The sequence below is a fragment of the Camelus dromedarius genome, chromosome 7 (genome assembly GCF_036321535.1).
Source record: "Camelus dromedarius isolate mCamDro1 chromosome 7, mCamDro1.pat, whole genome shotgun sequence".
In the NCBI taxonomy this organism is placed as follows: domain Eukaryota; kingdom Metazoa; phylum Chordata; class Mammalia; order Artiodactyla; family Camelidae; genus Camelus; species Camelus dromedarius.
In genome coordinates, this window is record NC_087442.1 from 49,692,113 (window position 1) to 49,717,013 (window position 24,901).

Sequence of the window (24,901 nt, forward strand, 5' to 3'; positions counted from 1 at the left end):
TGAGGGAATAGATCCATCTTTTACCCTGGTGCCTCTTACTTTCTCGTCCTCTATCTTTGCCTCTGAGAGGAGGAAGCTGCTGTTCTCTGCGATGCCTCTCTACTTCCTGTTCTTGCCTCTGTTGCTCCAGTTTCTGCTCCTTTTCTAGGAGTTCTTGCTGCTGTTTTATGGCTAGAAGTTCCTGTTGCAACTTGCGAGAAGAGAAAGACATGAGAGTGTGCAATTTCTTTAGGTTTCATAGTCATCAATGACCAAAATCGAAATGTTACGAGCTTTTGGAACTTATTGGTATCTACTTTACATTTTACCCACTTTTTTGTATATTACTGAAATCTAAAGATAAGCAACTAATGCAATCGATGGCCTTAATGTCATTAACAAGCAAGTGTTCAGGCAGCCTCGTCACCTGTGCTGCCCTACCAAAACATTACCAAATGCACTCAGTTCCCTGAGTAACTTTTCTTTGTTCATGTGAAATAAATGACACAGGCAAAGAAAGGCAGGAACTTCCCAGAAGTCCGTTTCACCATGTATCTCACAATATAAATAAACAACTAAAATTTTCATTTCTTATCCTGAGAAATGGTATGAAGATAATCAAACTGAATACAATAGTAAGAGATGAGTTAATTTAAGGGAAATCTACCTGAAACAAAATGTTAAAAATTTCACAACCTTACAGAGAAGGTTTTCAATAGATGAATGCAATCCGCATATCCATGACAAACTGTTTTCTCAAAATAGCAAAAGTCTAAGTAGTTCACTCAGCACACAAAAACCTTCAGGTTAGAGAGACTAGTCAAGGAAAAAAATCACTTTCATAAGACTCTACTTTGATGCGCTATTGTTTGGGTGTCTGAATCCCTTGAATTCACCTCCAAATAATGAACAACATAAATCTGAAGCATTCTTCATGACCATTTTGAGATGTCAATGTTGTCTCCGACTGAGAAACACACATCTATGAATAAAAGTAAACGTGCCCACTGAGGAATAACTAAAGATTTTGAGTTCTACTAGCCTATGACATTATAGATATAAGCCATTGGTTCCTCATTTGTAAGACAGAGAAATAATCTCCCTCATACATCATGTGCATAATGCATATGAAATTTAGGTTGCAAGTTTGAGCCATATTAACTTTGCTTATTATTACTATTTTAAACTCTCAATACTAATGAAGTTAGAGGAATTTGCTGGTTACATTAGATGGGTACCTAAAATTTACACTGAAAAGTAATAGGACAAAAATAAAGTTATGTGGAATGGTCTCAGAATTACTCTAGAGCAACAGGAAGCCAACTCTGCATGTCAAACATGATAGCTTCACTCACCCCAGAAGGACATGGTTAGAAGCATTTCTGGTTACTTTTCATACTAAGATTTTGGCATTTTGAATATGGTCCACCAGTCTCTCAATGGATGTTTTCTGTTATTGCTTTCTAAGCTAAGTGAAAATTTCATAATTCTGCTTAAACTTTGCCTTAAATGTTAGTTCTATACAGATATTGGGGTTGGTCAAACTGATTCAGTGCTTCACCCAAAGCCCCAGTGGAACTGAACATTAATCTCTCTTAGGAATTTAGAAAAGTACACAATTTAATTTCCATAGCTACTATTTCTTATAAAAAAAATTGCAGGAATGAGGTTATTTTAAAAAGAAAGAAGAAGAAGAAACAAAAATTCACTCCTCCAATTTCAGGCCTCTGTCAGGCCAAGACAGAGGCAGGATGAAATAGTAGCTTTGGAGGCAGACAAGGCAAGACTACAAATCCTGGAGCACCACTTACTAGCTATGTGGCTTTGTAACTTAGAGTATTTCTCTCTGCCTCAGATGGCTAGGTGAAAAATGAGATAACAGCATCTAACTCAACAGATGTTGGTTACAAAAGTCAAAAATTCAAGTAAAGCATCATGCTGTGTTTTCCTCATAAAGACAAAAATCTAAATGAATGTTAAATCCATCAACTTTTAGCCTTACCCATAAAAATGCAAAACAATAATTTTTTTTTTTAATTTTAAAGCAAAAAATCTTCCTAAACTTAAAAGGAAATCTTAACTATGTTTTTGGTTTCTAAGAAAGCAATGTATTACTTTAGAAAATCATTCCAAAAGCTAAATTTTCCTTTTATCTATCTCAGAATATTTTTCCCCCTCCTCTTTTATTTTCCAGATGTCAGGAAACCTACTATATTACTTTGTTCAGGGCAAAGTAAGAATTACCTATGTGCTATTAACTTTTGAGTAAAATAAAAAAAATCAGTTAAAAATTTTTATATTGATCTTTACAACTACAAAAGGTATCAAATATAATGAAAATAAGTATCTTAAACTCTAAGTTATCAGTATTGCCCTACATTCAGGGCAACACGACTTGGGTACCACAGCAAAATGAACCAGATAGTTACTTAAGCCTTAAAGTATGGTGAGGAATATAAATTGCCATTTTAACATGCCTAGAATGAATGAAGAAGGAAATCAATGTTACTAGTATTGTTTCAAAGGAAGGTCAAACTGAAATAATGTTTCAGAATCATTCAAACATAAGTCTATAATCTAAGTGAAGTTTTCCTACACTGTAAAATACAGCCGTGATTCTCACTCTTATTTTTAAGATATCTTACAGATCAATAAATAGTAAGAGTTCTTTTAGTTAAGTTCACCAGTTAAAGGAAAAAATTATTACATTTTATATTGGGTATCAAAGATACTTTTTTGAAAATAAGATAACATAGGTCTCCCAGGTTGAAGAAATATAAAACAAGGAACATAGGGAAGAAATAGCATTTTTACCATCTCAGACACTGTAATGTCAATATGGTAAAATTATATAATATTAATATAGATTAGTTATCTACATTAACCTCATAGAAATGTGCTTGTAATTGTTATGCAAGTGAGTAAAAGAGGAAGTGCCTATAATGTAATAAAATATGATATAATATATAATAAATTACCATATAGTTCAGTCATTTTCAAAGGAGTTAAGACATAAAAATGCATTTTTATTATAAATATTTGCTGCTTTAAGTTATTGTCATAACTAATTGAAATTAAACATTTACTTAATCAGACCAAAATAACTGTTATTTAAAAGGTCTTTGTGAAGAAGTTGAAAGAAATTTTATAAATAAAGGTAAAGTAATATTTATCTTTGAAGATAACAGGAGAAGAAATAGATACACAAGACACACCTAGAGTGAGCTGACAATGAAACAGTCCATCATGACAAGTTTTGGGATATGGATATATTTCTCCTAGAATAATTTAAACAACTCAGGTCTCAAATTGCCAGCTACTCCCAAATTCTTTCAATAAATTTGTATTCATAGCCTATCAGACTTATATAAAGACACCAAAAATATCTGTACCAGTTTCTTCACATATAATTCTATTGAGCTTTCATTATGTTGTTATTTTGAATATACATTATGAGGTCTTTTCGATAAGGAAGATTAGGACATACTCAAATCATCTACTTATAGACCAAAGACAAAAAATAAAAATAAACAAAAAAAAAAGGCTCTCTCTTCACATAAACTAATTTATCCTTTCTGGTAAATAGTATATGCAGATTCATGAGAAATATGAAATGAGTCTTCCCAGGTTCATGTTTCTTCTTGGTGGAGAGTAGATGGAACAAATGAACAAAATCATCTAGAAGAGAATCTGAAAAAGGGTGGGAAGTTACTATTCCCTCCTATTGAGGCTGTAAACTAAAGGATAAAAGAATGGTAGAGACCCTCCTCCACGAAGCAAAGCACTTTTCTTTGCCAGAATTCCTATTACTTACCCAAGGTTTTCACTAGTGCAACCACAATTTCCTCCCAGCCACACATCCATGTGTTATCACAGTCAAACATCCCCCTGGTGCTGCCTCTTATGCCCATGTTATGGTGCAGGCTCCCTGAGTCAGAGGTCAGAAACAAAGAAATGTCTGCTACCTTGATGTGCTCCTGCAGCTGAGCCTGGTGCTGTCGTGTCAAGTTCTCATGCTGTTTCTGAAACTCTGCGATCAGGAGCTGCTTCTGGATTTGCTGCTGTTGCTGGATAAGGAGTAACTCCTGCTGCAGCTGCTTCTCACGGACAACAGGGTCCACCACTGGCATCATCATCCTGAGGTCTGTCCTTAGGTCTAAAGGTGAGATGGGCTCCAGGCCCACGGGAACCTCTGACTTCACATCCACTGGGGGAAACAGAAAAAAAAAAAAAAAGGAGGGGTGACAGAGGATAGAAAATTAGCACACTAATTTGGAAACAAACAAAAAATGAAAGGCATTAACCCATTCAACGAATTTTACGTCAATCCATCTAGCCATTTTTTCACAATGATAATAAAAGGTCTTCTGTGTATCAGCTTTGATAAGATGAGCCATATTCACCCAGCAATTTGTACTCTGCCACGAAATCTTCCACATTTCTCTTTTTCAAAAAGATGACTCCAAATATTCACTGGAATCAAAGTTGTTCAATAAAACTTTTTCTACTGGGCCACATAAAAAATTCAAGTTAACTTCGGATGAAAAAAAATGCAACTCTATTGAGGGAAAGATATCATATCATACTAGAAAACTTCTACACAACTAAATTTGTACACTTGCAGGCTTTTTTTGTTTGTAATCAGTCAGAAGATATATTCTAAGATATATTCCTTAAGAAGTAAAGCTTTTATCATAATGGACTTGTAGGGCTATAGGATCTAGCACAGAAAATGTACAAATCTGCATGCTAAAAAATGTGGGAAATGGTGCCAGGTCCAAATGTCAAGGAGTGAAAGTAGCTATGTTTCTACGTGCTAGTTTTTAAATGGTGAGAATCTGTACCTTAGTTACCTTTCTAAAATAAACAAGGTAGGAAAACTATGAGGAAGCTTAAAACAAATGTTTAATCAAATCACTGGAAAAAGAAAGACCTGATGATCTGGGCATGATTACAGGGTATCTAAATTTATAAAAATCAAATTAAATAATGTATATAAAATTCTAAGCACCATTTTTATTAGATAAATTCTATGAGTGATATAACCACAAAAGCTCAGAGGTGGACATGCAGATATACGTCCATTCTGTATAGTTAGTGTCTATGCCAAACTGGTTGTTAGATATTGTGAATATGACCCTTGCCCACAGGAATCAAGAAAGTTCTGCAGGTGAATGGAACAGTTTAAGACAATAAGGATTCTGGAGGGAAAACTGGTGACCTGGATTGCATAGCTCTTCTGAAGTGGTCAGCAAATACTGAGATCCAAACATTTATTGTTGGGGGAAAAAAAAAACAGGAAACACAGACTTAGTGCAGACAGAAGCCACTGAATTTTCAATTTAAAATAATTTAAAAGATTTAAACATTATGGGAACCAAAAACAAATGCTTCTGTAAGTCAATTCTGATATGCAGGCTGCCAATTTTCAACCTCTGCTCCAAATCTAAATGCCTATTCCCATAACTGTTTTAGAAAGTATGTGCTACCTTCAGAAAAACCACATTACCCCAAGTGTGTTATTTAAGTTCTCTGGGGCTCAGTTACCTTATATGTAAAATGGAGATAATTATTGGAACAGTAACAACATAGAGTTGTTTGAACGATTAAATGAGATAATCCATTCAAAGACTGAAAACATATAGCACATCCCTTGATAAATGCTTTTTTGAAAAAATTACGTAACAATGGAAATGTCCTGTATGTTCAAATAAATCAACAACATTGTGTGGCTAACCAAAAAAAAAAAATGTTAGGAGCAAGTATGAAAATAAAATTGTATATAGTTTCAATTAAATATTAGAAAATAAAAACACTAGAGCTTCTAGAAAATTTTTAAAATAAGAAAATAAAGAAATACAGCTAAACAACTAAAAATAAATCACTCTCATTAACAAAGAAATGCAAATTTTAATTCAAAATAAGGCATTATTTCTAAATATTTATTATCATATATACAATTCATGTATGTGCATATGTGTATGGACAATGTCCCCTTGTATAGGGTAAACATGTGACCAAGTAGTCAATTATATATTGCAAGTGGCATTGCCAATTATTTTAAAACTTCTGAAAAACAATTTGGTGATATGTATCAAAAGACATTAAATATTTATACCATTTGATTCAGGTTTGCCAACTCTAGGAATACACCTTAAAAAGATAATACTAACAGAGGAAGAAACAGTTCAATGTCATATTGTTTACTGATGTATTATTATTTTAATTGACTTCAACAACTACAAGAAAATGTCTAGTAAAATATGTCACATGTATTTGGTGGAAAAATAAGCAATCATTAAAACTAATGTTTATGGAAATGAAAAATGCTGATACAGCATGAGGTGAACAGTAATAAAAGTGACATATACTCTTATGATAACTCTTTAAACTAAATACAATTTAATTTAGCCTATATACATTGATTGAGAACCTTAAATTCCCAAGTTGACTCTAGATGTTTGGGTTTAGTAGTAAAACAAAAAAGAAAAAGATTCCAGCCTTCCTAGAGCATATATTCTACTGAGGATTTAAGGTGTTAATCTCTGAATTCTGCTAGCAAAGACTGGTGAAATGGAAAAAAAAAAAAAAAGAAGGTGGTATTTTGGGTGGAAATATGAATAACTTTCCCCCTTGTACTTTTCTATATTTTTACAAATTGCATCTAATGCTCTAACTACTACTCTGAGTAACTTAAATTGGCAGATTCCAGGTTGGGAACTATGAAGTGAATATTTCATGTGGATTTAAGAGCTACTTTCAGCAAGTCAAGAAAGCCTAACAGAAATCCTGTGTATAGATGTTAAGGCTTCTAATACGAAATAAAACATTCATATCTTTGCTTACCACCTGAATTGTGTGTATGTACACGTGTGTGTGTGTGGGTGCACAGGCACGTGTGTGTGCCAGTGTTTAGGGGTGGGGTGGGGGAACTGGTATCAATCTTGTTTGTTATCACAGGTGATTTTCCAATGTATGGATCAGAAGAGATTGCACTGATGGTGTATATATATATATGTCACTTTAATGAAAACGGGAAAACATTTATTAATAAGCCATAGTTTGGTGGACAGTATCTTCTAAAAATGATGTTGGTGAAAGGAAAAATACTAAGTGTGACAAGGTTGGAACTAATAAGGATGATGATCTGTAAATTCTCTTGGTCACAGTGCCCAATGTAGAACTTTCAGTTAAGGCTCTGGTGTAACATGAGATTTTGAGCATTAATTTTTAGAGTTGGCATAATTCCAACAAAAAGCAATGGCTGTTAATGATATATTTCATTTTTAAATTAAAAAGGCCCCAACTACAGCCTCAGTTTCTGCATGGACATCACAATAAACAGATTTAACCCTATAAAGATAAAATGTAAAATTTCAAAAGACCCTGAGTTCTCTTCTTGTTGGCATTTTTATTATCCATAAATTGTAAATGTCAACCTCTGAAAAAAAAATCTCCCCAAAAAAGATAAGGAAAAAAGAGTTCCAGAACTGTCCAAAACAGCTATTGTAAACCTCAAAGGGTAATTTGACTTCTTAACCTGCTATCCCAACATAAATGATTGTGTCTAACTGCTTGCCTTTGTTCAGAGACTAATCACTAAATTGTGAAAAATCACCCTCAACTTACAAAAACTGCTCTTGATTATAAATAATTGCCCAAGACTGAGAGAAAGCGGCAGGCAAGATCCCAGTCTTTCATCCAATTTATTCAGCAGCAATCCACATTCCATTTGTCTAGACTAAATATAGCAGCGTTTATACAAGAAATCAATAGTGCTTGCAGAGAGGAGAGCAAAGGCATGAATATTTCATCAAACTCAGAGAGAAATGGCAATCAGCAAACTGATGGTTCTGTGGAGGTCATCTCTGGCCTGCTGGATTAGTTCCTGTTACTTGGACAATAGCTCATCTCTGGCTAATCATAATCATATCATAGCCATTCTTTCTATTTTTAACATTAATTGCATTGTGGGTGACAAAGGCTCATCGTATTCCAAAAGGAATGATGGATTTTTCTTATATCTTTTGTGACAGGCTAATAAGCCTCCCCAGGAGCCATAATAGTAACACAATACCAGGCTGCATTTCAACAAGTACAGTCACTTTCACATCACAGAATGTGAAAGAAAGGGCATTGTCCCCAGCTGCTGTATTACCGTAATTAGAAATAATCAACTTACAAGAAAAATTAACTGGTTTTAACAGTAAGGAGATGGAATCATCACTGTTCACAACATTTCTTGTCCAGAAACATGCAAATTCCTTAGAACAGGTGGTCAATGATACATAAATTAGAAGGAAGTTGATGATAACAAACCATAGCATTAGCACTAGGTATAAAAAAATCATGTTTTCTTAACAGATATTTGGACTCACCCTATTTGTTTGAAATTTAAAATGCATACATAACATATATATATATATATATATATATAGTTATATTTATATTATTCTAATACCAAATGCCCAGTCAGAACATTTCCACACATATTTTAACTAGTCTTAATTATCACTTTGCAAAGTTCTACTCATGCTTTCTTCAGTATCTTTCTTCATTATTCTTTGATTCTTAATTATCCTTTCTTCCGTTGAGCATTTATCAACTCATGCAATTTTTTAGGAACAGTTTTTAGTTCTTTTTAGAAACCTGATAACAAAAAAGCTCTCATTTCAAAATAAAAATCTCAGATCATATAGATGGTTACGACAATTACAGTTAATTTAAGCAACATACATACCCGTTCAGTTGTAACTAAAGTTCTTTGACAAATAACGTTTTCAAAATACCAAGACCACTAAAGGGTTAAATCAGAGGCCCAAGGATACTCTATGTAGCCACGGTGTGTTTCTTAATTCTTCCACTTTAGATGTCATTATTTACAGCCCAGGTAAGCAGGAAGAATTTTCACACATTCAAAAACAGGAACTTTTGCTTGCTTCTTTATCAGCTGGCTTACAAACAAGAAGCCATCCATTTTAAGAATTTTTTAGTGAACAACTTGCAAACCCCACGGATGGAAAAATTCTAAGAATGCAAATTTTGACCATTTACAACTATCACAACAATGGCTGAAGACTGTTCATGCTGTTCCTCTGAATGAGATGCCGAAGCAGCGTCGTGCAAAAACAGGCTTTCACACACACAAAAATGGCACAGGCACGATCTCACCACCAATTGGTATGTGTCAATTTAGTTAAAAGTTAAAACTTCAAAACAAATGTGACAAAAACTGGAACCATGTTTAACTATCTCATTTAATACTCATAGTTACAGCAGCTACAACTCAGGATACAGCGTCACCAGTGCTGCCCAGAGCCAGTTTATATGGAAATTAAGTTCTTTATACCAAGAAATGGTTGTCCACAACCACCAGCAGGTGGACAGAGGAACAACAATTTCTAGATCTGGGGAGAAACAAATGTTGCTCTGATCATCTGCTCAGCTTCTTTTGTTCCTCCTTTCCTGCAGAGAAGTCTGTGAGAGTTTGGGCCTGCTGACTCTGCCCATGGGGAAAGGCGGCCTGCTGCGCTGATTTCTGTTTAGCATCATCCAATCAAAAACGTGGGCCTATCAGTAGTTCAGGGTTCAAAAAAGAATGTGAAATAGCTGCCTTGGGTATGTGTAATCAGGGCTTTTCCAAAATATAGCCTATAATAATAGTTTAAGTACACAGGAAATTCTGCAGGAATTTTTATGAAATGTCATTGGGAATAGACGTCTTCTTTCACTGATCTTTTCATATTTGTTTCTCTTTGCGCAGGCTCTGCCAGGGCAGGCTGGTTCTGTTAAAATACATCTATACGTATCCTAATGATACCATGTCATCTATGGACTCTGCTCGATACCGAGATGTTCACTGATGCTAGTTTGTCAGGCATTGCCAGAGAGATTATTATCTTCTCCGTATGGTGTATCCTGCCTTGTCTTGTCATTTCCGTAGTTTCTGATCAAACCAAAATCAGTAAGGAATAACAGTGACACCTACTACCAACAAGGAAGTTATCTGGTTCACCGCGTCTTAAGCAATTTGTATGCACCTGTACAAATCTACCCATCATCTTGTCAGCTTACGTAAGTATAGTTTTCATTGTGAGTCTTCTTGAACAGAAACTGAAGCGGTCTTGGAGAATGGGTGGAAGAAGATCCATAAGAAGCACATTACAGTCTTTGTCCTAATGATTCCACTTCATGCGTGGGAAGTCAACCCCACCTTGAAGAATCTTAAAATTTGCTCTGGTACAGCAACGGGGGACACCTAGCTTTTGTGAGTCTAGCTTCACTGTGACTTCCTATCATTGGTCACCAGAGACAGTTTTTTAGATAGAATATGTGGGTTTGGGGAAATAAATAGAAGAGCTTAAGCGATCTTCTGCCTTCAACTCCATGAAATTGATTTAAATTCACTTACACTATCTTGATATTTCCTTATATGAAATCCTGCTATTACCTCCCACCCCCTTTCTTTGTTAACAGTGATTTGGAACCAAACACAATTTTGTAATTTTATTTACACTTTTATTCTTTATTTCCTGTTGGTTACATCACAGCATAAAGCTAACTGAGGGCAGAGCCATGACTGATGCCTGGTTATATCTTGTTCCTCTAGCTCTTTGTCTCAATAACTACACTGCAAAGCAAAGTCTTAAGTCTAATAGTATCTAAAGTATCAGACTGTTTACAGAAGTATGAATCTAAAATAACACCAAAATCATATTTTTATAGTATCATCAAATTGACATATAGTTTTCATTTACACCTTTGTTCAGCAAACATTTGTAAAGCCATATTAAATGCCCAAACACTTTTTAGTAGACATGAGAAGTAAGGATCTGCCTTCAAGGACCTCATATTCTGATGCACATCAACCCATAAACCTATGTAGAAAACATGATGTATTAAGGGCAATGACGTTGGTGCTCCAGAATCCCACCTGTGCCCTCTTCAGTTTTCTCTAGAGGACTCTCAACGGTGATATCTTCCATTCCCAGGACTTAATTTGCTTCCCATATGGTAACAATTCTGTCTCTAGCCTAAACATCCATTCTAAACTTGCCACACATAGGTATAACTACTATTGGTACTCTCCATTTAGCTGTCTTACATGGCTCCTTCTCTGTCTCCAATATTACAGTCAGAGGAAACATGGAGGTGATATCTGACTCCTCTCTCCCAGTTATTATCCATATCCAATTGACAGAAATGATCTTTTCTACTCCTAAACATTTTCTAATTCATCAAGATCTCTCCCCTATCACTTCTGTTTCACTTTCCTGGGTAAAACTCATCAAGAGAATCCCAGTTTTGAACATACTGGTCCGTCCCTCTATGATGTGCTCTCTGTCTGTGTTTCCAGCCTCAACACCATCTACCCACCTCCCTTCATTTGAGTCACACTGATTTTCTTTCAGTCCTTAAACACACCATACTCTTCTAAGTCTCAGGGCTTTGTCATATATATTCTCTTCCCAAATTCCAATCCCACTCCATTTTTCTATACTGATACGTATCCTTCATATCTTAGCTAAAAATGATTTGATATAGGATGCCTTTGTGAGTCCTACTGCATTTTCTTATTACATTTTGCAATTTATTTCATAACATTTAATTGTCTCCCTTTACCTTAATTCTAAGTCCCATGAGAAGAGGGACTATATTTTTAGTGTCTGGTACAGCATAAGAACATACTAATGCCTCAGTGCATACTTGAAATGAATGAAGGAATAAATGAATGAGTGATAGTCACATGACTCATACAGTAATAAAATTAGAAACACATATGCACACACACATATGCATATATCCAATTAAAATCCTAAAGCAATTACTTACTAGTTCTTTTTGACTGTCTGAATTCCAGATAAACAGTACTTAACTGCTTAAATTATTGATAAGTGAGTGAGTTTCTGGCAAAAGTGAGTTAAGTATTTTAAAAAAGCAATCTCAAATTTTTTTTTTGCCTAAGATGTTATGTCACATTTCTCAGACCCCAAAGTACCTCTTACAACTCAGTGTGCTGACAGGTGACAACCACCAAAGTGGGGTAGGGAAGCACTGAGTAAAATAAAACCCATCCATGCTGTTTGCCTCAGTAGAGATTGCCTAGAATAGGCCACAATCCTGAATTATCTAAACAGTAAGGCCTAATTCATGAATGGTTACCCAATGTTACAGTATTAGAAGATTAGACCAGAACCGATACACTGTAAGCTAGGGACTTTTTTTTCAAACCTCCAATTTGAAATATAAAGATTACTAAGTGTAAATAAAAAAGAATAAATTCTTTTAAGGTTACTTAATCAAAGTTCACTAACATTTTCTCTAAATTAGCCAATAATTGATTTTTTTTAAAATGCTGAAGTGCCTTTTATTGAAAGCTCTTAATTGAAACATATAGAATCATTTCAATTTTGGAAGGTATATTTTCTTTGAACAAATAAATGAATAAATTTGAACGTGCCTAACATCAAAAATGAGAAATGGGAAAACAAGTAATATAACCTCAGTTTGAAGACAATGTTGCCCAAATTTCACATTAGTAATACAAATATTCTTAGCTGATTTTCCATTATTAGTATTTATGACAGCATCATGAATTTAAAATAATTAGTAAATTAATCAAACTTGAAAAAATAATTTTTATAACAAGAATTAAAATTGATTAGTCCAGAAATATAATTCTCCCTCATAGTGATTCTGTTAAAGTTATACATGTCTGTAGTTTCTTTAAGGTGCACTAATACAGTCATAAATGAAAAGAAAATAAATGCAAGAAGCAATCTGGACTTTGATTTACTATTCTCTTATTTCCCAGAGGTCTGAACAGGAAACAAAAATAACCACAAATGACTAAACTATCAGTAGGCCTTGAAATATCAACATTTAAGCTAAAGAAAGCTAACTTTTTAATCAAAGCCTTACTATTTTGATTTACTTAATTCAAATTCCCTCTCTGCAAATATGCTTTTGAATTAAGCAGTCATAACAAACCATAACACCAACATGAATTGCCAACTCATTTGTAATACCCACTTAGTTCTAAAGTATCACAGTGTTTGCTAGTTCTTCACTATTTGAGAACCAAGTAAAAGCTTCGTTGAGCTTCTTGCAACATGGAAACAAAATCAAGCCAATTTGTGTGACTTCAAGGTAATACGAGTTAAGAAACTAATCCATATTACTTTGTAATTTGAGATAAAATTTAATCTGATATAATAGTACCTGTAATGAAATCTGCAGTAGATGAGAAATTTTGGTGTTTTAAAATAGGGACTATAGATAGGTATGCTCTAAAAAGAGTTACTTGTTTAGCCATATGTACCACTCATCATCTGGGATGTCGAGCAAACCGACTTCTGTAAGAACTACAATAAAAGTGGGACAAACTGTCTCCTCCATATTTTTTCTATAATGTACATTTCCTTCTAGGTTACAGACAAATACTGAATCATTACTATTTGCAAATGGCTAACACAACCTCCTTTTCATTAAGAATACTTAATATTTGAGGCAGAGGAATGATTCCCCCCTAACTCCAGACTTTAATTCATCATCTGACATGTAATATATGTTTAATAAATAAGTTTAAGTTTAGTAAATATTGGTTGAATAAATGATTCTTTCTGCAAATATGGCCCTCTAACAACACTCTTTTTGAACAAATTACATTTGTTTATTCAGAAAATAAACGTTTTTCAAAGAATATGTTCCCACGCTTCTACCAGGGACCTTTGTTTGCAGAAGAATGTGATTGTGTTCTGTTTTAATAGAAAAAAAAAAAGTTTTTATTGGTTTTTATGTCCTGCCAGCAAGGACCAATTCTGTTTGACCTAAAAAAAAAATTCCAGTATTTTCTGAAAGCTTCAATGCTTAATGTATTCAGGACAATAGCATATGTGAAAAGGTACAAGAAAGGATGGGGAGAAACAGAGCAGAAATGCTATGCATGATGCTTCTCTCACTTCCCTCTTGGATTTAAACCATGTCTTTTCCTTTTCTTTGCTCTAACTTGCAATCTTGCATAACGGAAGCAGGACTTCAACCAGTGCACTCTTTTTTTCCCTTCTCCAGATCTCAGTTGTTTCCTAAGTTCCGAGGAAATCTTTATTACAAAACAAAAGTCCTCAAGTCCCACTAAAACCTTCTAATATAAGATTGCACTCACTTTTAAAAAGCAAAAACGTTTCTTTAAACAGCTGGACACTTTCTTCAAATAAAATCTTACGAACAGTCTCAACGTATAAAACCAGCAAGAGTGCAACTGTTAAGAAGGAACCAGTGTCCCAACCACTCACTTCCTCTCCAGCCCCTTCCCCTGGGAACCCAGACTCCATGGAATTCAGTTTGAAACACACTGTTCTAACTGCATTATTTCTTTATTTGCTAACTTCAAATCAGAGGCAAATTACACTAGTTTTCTTCAAAGAAAAATGCATTATAGTCTCATGGAACTATGAGAATTTGGAATTTATGATTTGGAAATAATAAAGCTTCATTTTGTAATACAATTTTGGGGTGAAAGTTAATGTTAAAAAAAATCATCTACTATTGTGTAATTTCAAACAGCCAGATGAATGCATTGGCACCTGTCTTTATGTTACTACCACAAGGTGGCGCCACTTTTGCTTGTCAGCAGAAATACCCACTATCCTTTGTCAGGCAGTGCTTTGGATATGAATTTTAAGATAATTATGCAAGCTTAGAATTATGTAAAGTTTTCAGGGGTTGAACATTTTAAGAAAATGTGACTTCCCTAGGCTGATTCCAAATCTGGCTTTCTATACTCGGGTAAGAAGAAAGACTAATACCAAAATGTCGGTTGGTCGGGAGAGTTGTTTTCTTTTCATTTAAATCATGGAGCCAACACCAACACAACACTTACTATGTGCCACACACTGTTCTGAGAGTTTTATAAAAGAAGTGTTAACTCATTTATCCTTCTTTACAACACTATGAGGTTGTGCTATCCGGTAATCCGCAGGGTAGACACAATTATGAGCCTTTCTCTCAGATGAAGAAAAGGTAGGCCACAGAGGAAATTGGCCAAGGTCAAATGGCTACTAAGCAATACAGCAGCAATTAGAACATACACCATCCAGCCCGAGTCTATTATGGTCATGGCCACTCCACTATTCCTCTTCTTGAGTTCTACAAAATAGGTATCCAATTTAATTTCTACACAGTTCACCCTGAAGTGTGCCTTGATGTAAAAGACTGAAAAGTTTTTTGTTAGAATAATATTACATATTTTTTAGAGGCAAAGGAAAGGATTTGCTTGTAATTGCCAATATATACCACAGAGAGATGTGTAAAGGAACACATTTCTGCATATTTTGACACATTTGTGAATTTTCAGTTGAGTTCAAAGCTTCTTTCTTAATATGTGTATTTCAGTGATCTCTTCAGAAACAATTCTGTATTTAAGAATTGAAAATTGGGTCTTTCACCAAATTTTAGCTATAGAAATTTCTGTTGAGTCGAGACAATTTTTGAAAATTCACCTAACTCTCTAATCTAAATCTACTAATTCACAGGTAAAGACTGCCTAATAATGAAGTTATAGTTAGTACTTGACTAACCAAATCCCATCGGATTGTATCAGAAAGAGATACTGAATCATAATTAACTGTAACTGTTAATGAGGCTTAAATGTATTGTTCATAAATTTTTAGATTACTTTTTTAACTGAAGAAAGAAAGTAGTAACAAAAAGGAAGAGGCAGCTGTTTTTTGACAGTATGAGAAAACATTTGACAGGATAGCCTGTGGTGGTTTATTTTTTTCATATTTCAGAGCTTTTTTTTTTAAATTCACAGCTCCCTGTACACTATGAAAAGATGCACTAGCCATTAAGGCACAACTTATTAGGTAAGTGAAAGGGCCTACCTCGAAGAAGAGCCTAAAGCTGTCAGAAGAATCTAATTTATTTTAAAGTATAAAAAATTTTTTAAAATGCGACTTTATCTGTGCCTTAATTAAAGACATTCATAATTTGGCATAAGAAAATGTAATGATTTTTCTCTTCTATTTAATTAGACTGTCATTAAAATTTCTATTTCTGGTAGAACTCATAGTATCTGTTTATAGAAATAGCCTGTATTCAAAGAACATTCAGCATTACAGAATGCTTCTCTATATTTTAAGCACAGCTTTGAGATAATCAGTCTACAATTCGAAGTGGTACAATTTGTACAAACAAAAGTATAGGAAATAATTTAAAGCATTAAAAATGAATAGGACTCTGTGGAGCCAGGGTCAGCAAACTATGGCTCCCGGGCCAAATCCAGCCTGTCCCGTTTTTTCACTGTCTACAACGTATGAATGATTTTCATATTCTTAAAGGATTAAAATAATAAAAAAGGCAAACATTTTGTGATGTGAAAATACAATAAAATTAAAATTTCAGTGTTCATAAATAAAGTTTTATTGGAACAGTCACTCACATGTATTTACACACTGTCCATGGCTGCTTTCACACTGTGAAGTCAGAGTAAAGTGGGACAGACTGCAGACTGAAAAGCCTGTAATAGTTACTTACTATCTGCCCAGACTGAAAAACTCTGCCAAACCTGTGGCAAAAAACTACAGCCACTTTTACACAGTGATACTTCCCAGTAATAATCAAATGCCCAAGCCACCTCTCCACCCTTCCTTACTGGTGTCATGCAAAAAGGTTAAAAACTACCATAGTTCATTTCATCTAAAATAAATACAACAAGGAAGCAGATTATGCTGCCAAGGAAAGCACCATGTTAAAGTAGCTCTAAGTACTATATTAGACTAATACATCAGTTTTTTAGACTTTGTTGCTTGCTCTTTTCATTAAGCAGTTATCTAGAAAACAAAAATATGAATAAGAACAATAGCATTTTTAAAACTAAGGAATACATGCTGAGCACTACCTACAATTTCTACATGGATTTTTTTTTTTTTTGCATTTAAGACAGCCGACTTATTATTATTCCCATTTTACAAGCAAGGATAAGGAGCACCAGATAGATTTTCCAAGGTCACATACACATTTTTTAAGTGCTACTTTATTTAAAATCGTGGTAAATATTAACTTAGAATGATGTTAAGTGAAAGTCACTGTATCACATTCCATATTAAAGATTCACGTGGGTTCTCTTTCTAAAATCTCTTTTCCATGAGACAGAGATAATAAACCCTGCATGTTAGAAGCTAAATCTAGAACAAATATTTGTTCAATTGAAATTTCTTTCACTAAAATAAGAAAAGACATAGACTACTCCTTTCTGTGTAGCAGTTGCTATACAATTCCTCATATTACACACACACACACAGCCAGTATATCTTATAAAAATCAACATCTGAAATTTGAATGAGTTTAGGAAAGGAATGTTTAGAAATTACAGGATATTGTGTTTATTTGACATTAAAATTTTTGTTAATAATGTGTGGGTTGATTTAGTTTATACTGAATATTTTAAAACCTTGAGGTTTTAAAGAAACCTCATATGTACCTCAAAGTTACAATAATACTACTGCAAGGTTGGCTATTATATCCTAGTGATAGATCTGTGGCCAAACCACTAAAGAAATTTGGTGCCTCAAACAAAACAGACCTAGTAGTTAGGCATTGTAAGAAAAAAAAAACCTTATGGAAAAAAATAGTTACCCAAATGTTCTTCCAGATATTAATGTAATTTTAAATTAATGTAACCCAAGATTATAGGAAATACATGGCTAATCACAGAGTTAAGCAAAGCCATTCTGAATTCAATGGTTTCAATTTTATTTTCCACAGAATTCATAATATAACTTGGATCCGATGAGTTGAGATTCAGCAGCTCAAGAACTCATTTATTAAACAAAATGTTAAGTTCTAGTTTTTTTTTAAAAAATGCTTTAAATCAATGGTTTGGTATTTGTAACCTTTCAAATTAAAAAGAAAAAGTAAATGTTACCTTGGTTAAACAAAAGAAACAAGAGAGAACAAAAAAACAGATGAAATTTTTCCTTATCCCTTCTGGGGTAGTGGGAGAGATAAGGAGATGCATGTCCCTGTGATTTCTTAGGTCAGGGAGGAAATTCAACTTGCCACGGTGGGCATGTCTCTCTAAGATTTATGTAGGCCATTCAGCTGGGTTTATTCCTCTCAAGGTAAATTTGGCAGGATGCAGGATTTTGTCAAAGCCAGGGTTCAGAAATTTTGGGGCATGTCTGGAGAGCAGGTGGGGCTGGCACAACAGACATCCATTTGCATAAATGACTAGGCACCTCCTAAGAAAAACTCATCTTCAGCAAAGAGGAAGCCAGGCCTGACACACTTAACCTGATAACCATGCCTGAAGGATTCTGATTTCCAACACACTGCACCCCTCCTCTGCCTACGCTCACCTCCAGGTCCCAGGGTACAAACTTAGTTTTCACCGTTTATGCTGCTCTGACAATGCTTTCACCCCACCCATCGGTGACATCATATTGTTAAAACCAAGCCTTTGTCTTACTTGAGTCTCTCAGTCATGGGACACAGTTGTTTTAGAGAATAAATATATGAATCAATTGATCTATCAGTCCATCTTCTTTCAATCACTAATACCCAATATCTTGCCAAAGGATAGAAGCAGAACATGTCAGAAAGAAAACTATCCTTGGTTCTATTCTTAATCACTGTACTTCTGTGGGCCTTGGGTTCCTCATGTATGAGACAGATAAAAACTAAGAGACTGAAGTAATGATTCTCAAGGATCATCCTAGTGCCAAGGCTATTCTCTCCCAAGCCCTCAAATATACAGAATAGGTATCTATATATTCTAGATACAGATATGTACTGAAAGTCTCTATTCTCTATTAGAGAGTTTCTATTAGAAAGTCTGTCTCTTGAGAGAGGCATTACTGTTGTCTTCACTGACCTCTTTGGGTAAATCAATAACCAGCAGAGCAGGTTCTGGCCATAGAGAAAGCAAGGGGTCCTAGGAGGAAAGAAAGGGGTTCCTGCCAAATAAAATGACAGAGAATGAAAAACAGGAACTCCTTTAGAAAAGCTTTATCTAATTAAAAATTATCCTAGGGCTGGCTTTGCCTGAGATGCAAAACTCAATTATGGTCTAAATTGTTCTATTCCTTAACTGTGGTGTTTGGAAACTTCCCCTCAAACCTTCCATTATAAACAGCAAAACATACTTTCCATTTTCTATTGCAAAGAACATATATATTTTTCTACAAGAGTTGTTTCTCAGTGGGGTATAGTGAAAAAAAAGTATTTACACTTTATTATTAATTACTTATGAAAATAAGAATAAACATTTTCCTCACTTACTAAGTGCTACTACAGAGAAATACAATATTCATTTTGACACAAATCAGAAATATTCTGATCCCATGAAATGTGATGGACAGTCAAAGGCACCCATACTGATTAATTAAGTAACAGAAAATTGCCACTAATTAGGACGAAGAAAACCAACGAAAGTTGAAAAATAAAACTGAAAAAAAAATCAATTTATGTATCTCAAAATTCCTTTTTTTGGGTAGCATATAAAGATAACATTAGTTGCAAAGAGTTAAACAAGCAAAATTATATCCACATCATCAATTTATTTATTTTTATTATTTCAGGACATTTAGATATGAGCTAAATCTTTTTTTTTTTTTTGGCTGAAAGAAATGTCCTTTTTATTCTCTACAGAAGAACCGTAACTGCCCAAAGCATTTGGTCCTATTCAATAGCTAAAAAACTCTTTTTTTTTTTTTTTTCCTCTTCCCTCTAATTTGGCTTCAAGTCAATGCTGTTTTTCTCATTCCAACTGTTTTGGACATATGCTGGCCCAACTAACAATGGTAAACACAGCAAGCTGTCTCTGATATGGTGCTGATTAAGTCATCTTGTGAGCAAGCAGAGTTTGGATGTTAAGATGCTAAGAAAAAAACTACTTTCAGAAATTCTCCTCCCTTTGAAAAATATTTGGATTCTCAATTTTAAATTATATGATAAACAAACCATGGGATACTTTGAAAATACATTCATTCAATGCTGGCCTAGGCAATTTGAGAAAAACAGAAAACTAAAACATGATTCTTATATTCATGGATTTTTCAGTTTAAAAGGATAAGGGAAAGCACAGGAACAGTGGAGCCCAAAAATGAGCTTAAAAATTACTTTCTAAAGAATGGCACTTGCATGTCTTATAGGAAAAAAATGTGTAAAATTAAAATCATGAATTCTTTGAATTGTATTTTAATATTCTACAAGTAAAATATTAGTACAAAACTATTATCTGGGGTATATTTGCGGCTATAGCTCGGTGGTAGAATATGTGCTTAGCCTATGCAGGTCCTGGGTTCAATCCCCAGTACCTCCACTAAAAAGAACAAAAAACAATCTAATATCTTAAACTAAAAGATTTTTTGGAATAGAGACCCAAAGAACATCATAAGCATGTGGTACAAAATAACTGGAGGGAATATAAATATTGTAGTGCACATAATTGTTATTCAGAAGGAAAAATTATTTTTAAATACTGGCATCTCAGATTCTGTTTTTGTACATGAGAATCGAGCACTTACTTTTCACTTAGCTTAGATAGCTATGTGCCAGCTTCCCCTCATTATGCAAATAGAATAGATAAAACCAAATTGCAAAATAAAGCCAGAAATACAATTCTTTAAAAATACATACATGTATTTGGAACCCTAAGAGGAATAGGCAACTCAAAAAAAGGACCACTCAAACTTAAGAAAACTGTAATATCTCATTTAGTTAAAGACAAAACTTTCACCGGTTAATACTATCCATTATTTGACAGACATGAAAGCAAGACAGATTAATTAATTTATAACCATGAACAATTTTTTCTTGTTTTACTCTTAAAAGTTAACTCAGTTTTCTTATCTCTAAACTGTGCAGGCCTTGAAAATAGAAAGGTGAGAAGGAATAACTAGTTGCTATTATCAAGAGACTTACAAGCTAACCAGGGTGGAAATCTGAGGGAAGAGATGATGAAAAAACATGCAAAAGGTATAGAATATGATAAAGGCTACACTTAATAATTTGAATACATAATTAAGAATGTTGATAGGTACCAATTTTTGAGAGTTTTCACTATGAAAGCTACTGTGCTAAGCACCTTAAATACATTATGAAATCACAGAAATAGGAAATACTAATTCTTTCTATAGCGGTCATAAGAAACATTTCTGAGTACAAGATATTAAGAGGTTGGTGAATGGAGAAATAACTAAAAAGCTAACAGCAACAACAAAAGAAGACAAGAAGGAAACTATTGAATTAAGGTACCAAACAGAATAGAAAGGGATGAATTTAAGAGATGTCTTCCAGGTATAGTCAGCAAGATTTGAAGATCACTTGGACGAAACAAGCAGGAATTCTTTTCAAAAGAGTCACTGAAATATTTAGATTACGGCAGCATTGTTAAGGCAACACTGAACATTGTTCTTAATCTTAAAATCAGAGGGAAAAAGAATATATAATTTTATTTTCTTAAAGAGGTGAAATATTTTGATGGCAAAAATGGAAGCACATAAATGGCAATAAACTTCTCTTAGTCATCAGTTTTCTAACTGTAGGAAACCATATTACAGTACATTTAGAAATTCTTGGAACCTTTTGATCAGGACATATAATCAAACTAAATAAAAGCAATAAAAATCAAGAAAGAATAAAATTCTTAGGCATAAATTAAACAAAGTAACTGCAACACTTGTACACTGAAATTATAAATATTTTTGGAAAGAAATTAAGTGAGATCTAAATAAATGTATTTCAGAAGATTTAATATTGCTGTAGATCAGAAGACTTAATATTACTAAGATAGCAATACCCCTCAAATTGATCCACAGATTCAAAGCAATCCCTATCAAATTCCTAGTTTTGCTTTGTTTGTTTGTTTGAAGAAACTGACAAGCTGATCTTAAAATTCACATAAAAATGGAAGGGACTCAGAATAGCCAAAACAATCTTGAAAAGGAAAAACAACATATCCAACACAAAAACTTGTACAGGGATGTTCATAGCAATATTGTTTATAATAACCAAAAGATTAAACAACCCAAATGTCTATGAACTGATGAACTGATAACTAGAATGTGGCATACCCATACAAGGGAATATTATTCAGTAATATATATATATATAGTAAAAATAAGTGGAGTACTGATACATGCCAACATCGATGAACCTTAACATTTTGCTGAACAAAGGGAGCCAGTCACAGAATGTGACATAAATATTGTATGATTCTATTTACACCACATGTCCAGAATAGGCAAATTTACACAGACGAAAAACTAGATTAGTGATTGTTTATGGCTGGAAGAAGGGAAAGTGGGAACAGGAAATGACTGCTAATGGGTATGAGGTTTTTTTACGATAGACAAAAGTATTCAAAATTAGATCATGGTGATGGTTGCATGACCTTGTGAATATACTAAAAAGCATTGAATTGTACATGTTAAATGAGTGGATTTTATGATATATCTCAATTATCCTGTTAAAATAAACTAATATAATTGTTTAACTATATTGAGATCTAGGAATAACAGAATGTTAATATAGGGAACAAAATATTTCTTCATTTCAGAATTATAAAAGACAATCACTTGGGAACTGCTACATTTCCTACAGAAATTTAAAGTACACAATGAAAGTTGCCAGTGCCTTATTAATACCCTCCCTCTTACTATTAAGCTTATATTTTAAACTTAATATGTACTATTACCAGCTTCTTTTGGAGAAGGGTGTGTGAAAACATGGACTTAAAATGTCACCACGGTATTGACTCCATCCTTTTAATCAAGGCATCAGACCTTTCAAGTGATTGAGAAAAACGATTCATGTTCCTGTTTCTTTTTTCCCCTGATACTTTAGGTTTTCTGGAGCTAAATGGTACAGAATGTACGAACATATGTGGCCTGCTTCAAGGCTCCAGTTTCTTAACTGAAAAGCTATTTTCTTTCTAATGCCTGGAGGAGAGGATAAATCAAGGTTAAGGTCCAAGCAAAACTTGTAAATGTACAGTCAGAATTCATGACCTCCCCCTTTGCCCCTTGCATTCTCCTTAACAACCTCTTTGTTCCCACTCACTTGATGCTCTGTCTGTGACTCCAGGTGAGCTAGGTCCCATGGTTCCCATAATAATCACATCATCAACATATTTCACCTTTGTCCATATTCCCACCAGCAAAACAGAACTGACCCTCAGCTTGAGGTTCTTAATTTATGCATCCACTCATTCCATAAATATTTGTTTATTATGTGCCAATCACTGCTTCAAGTAACCAAACGCTGAACAAAGCACTAAGCTGGGGACAAAAGTAAACAGTATTCAATTACATTACAGTGGGGAAGTATGAAGTCAGACATACACAGAGGGCACCATGGGCATGCTTTATAAAACAAAGTTTTGTTCGGCAAATGGTGCTAGGAAAGCTGGACAGCCACATGTATATTAATGAAGTTAAACACTCCCTCACACCATACACAAAAATAAACTCAAAATGGTTTAAAAACATTAGACAAGACACCATAAATCTCCTAGAAGAAAACATAGGCAAAACCTTCTCAGACACAAATCACAGCAATGTTCTCCTAGGTGAGTCTACCAAGGCAACAGAAAGAAAAGCAAAAATGAACAAATGGGACCTAATTAAACTTTTAAGCTTTTGCACAGCAAAGGAAACTATAAATAAAACAAAAAGACAAACTACAGAATGGGAGAAAATATTTGCAAAAGATGCGACCGACAAGGGCTTAATTTCCAGAATATAAAACAGCTCACACAACTCAATAACAAAAAAACAAACAACTCAATCCAAAAATGGGCAGAAGACCTAAACAGACGTTTCTCCAATGAAGACATACAGATGGCCAAGTGGCACATGAAAAGATACTCATTATTGCTAATTAGCAGAGAAATGCAAATCAAAACTACAATAAGGTGTCACCTCCCACTGGTCAGAATGGTCATCATTGAAGAGTCCGCAAATGATAAATGCTGGAAAGGCTGTGGAGAAAAAGGAACCCTCCTACACTGTTGGTGGAAATGTAATTCGGTGCAGTTACTATGGAAAACAGTATGGAGATTCCTTAAAAAACTAAAAATAGACTAATCCTATGATCCAGCTATCCCACTCCTGGGCATACATCCGGGAGAGACTCTAATTTGAAAAGATACATGCACTGAATATTCATAGTAGCACTCTTTACAATAGCCAAAACATGGATGCAACCTAAATGTCCATCTACAGATGATTAGAGAAAGAAGATGCGGTATACTCAGTCATAAAAAAAGAATGAAGTAATGCTATTCGCAGCAACATGGTTGGACCTAGAAATTATCATACTAAGTGAATTGAAGTAAGCCAGAAAAAGAAAGACAAATACCATATGATATCACTTACATGTGGAATCTTCAAAAAATGATACAAATGAACTTATTTACAAAACAGAAACAGACTCACAGACATAGAAAACAAACTTATGATTAACCGGTGGGGAAAGGAGAGTAGGGGGAGGGATAAATTGAGAGTTTAGGATTTGCAGATACAAACTATTATATATAAAATAGATAAACAACAAAGTCCTACTGTATAGAACAGGGAACTATACTTAATATCTTACAGTAACCTATAATGAAAAAGAATATAAAAAGTAATATATGTGTGTATAACTGAATCACTATGCTGTATACCAAAGATTAACACAATGTTGTATATTGACTATGCTTCAATTAATTAAATAAATAAAAATTTAAAAAATAATTTATCTAGTGCTAAATAACTATCAAAGGCCAGAATTCCCAAATTGGGATTTTTTAATTTCTGTTGTGAACTGTATGTATTTTTCAAGGATGTATTGCTGTTACCAGATGGGGCAATTTTTATTTCATTCAAGGCAAGTGGGCATGGGTAATGAAATAAAATAAAAACAGAGGAAAAAAATC

General features: G+C 34.1%; 1 protein-coding gene and 1 pseudogene across 5 annotated transcripts in view; both read right to left on the reverse strand.

Moving 5' to 3' along the window:
- HDAC9 (histone deacetylase 9) overlaps positions 1–24,901 on the reverse strand; it is a 682,621-nt gene that overhangs the window by 371,700 nt on the left and 286,020 nt on the right. For 3 of the 5 annotated variants that reach the window (XM_064487519.1, XM_064487517.1, XM_064487520.1), the window contains 2 exons: positions 3,945–4,186; positions 40–181 (listed from right to left, as the gene is read on the reverse strand). In XM_064487519.1, coding sequence (XP_064343589.1) covers positions 40–181; positions 3,945–4,186 — 384 coding nt within the window. Of the gene's footprint in view, positions 1–39; positions 191–3,944; positions 4,187–24,901 lie in introns of all 5 variants that reach the window. The other 2 variants (XM_064487516.1, XM_064487518.1) reach the window with 1 other exon arrangement.
- LOC135321735 (casein kinase I-like) lies at positions 8,729–23,083 on the reverse strand (annotated as a pseudogene).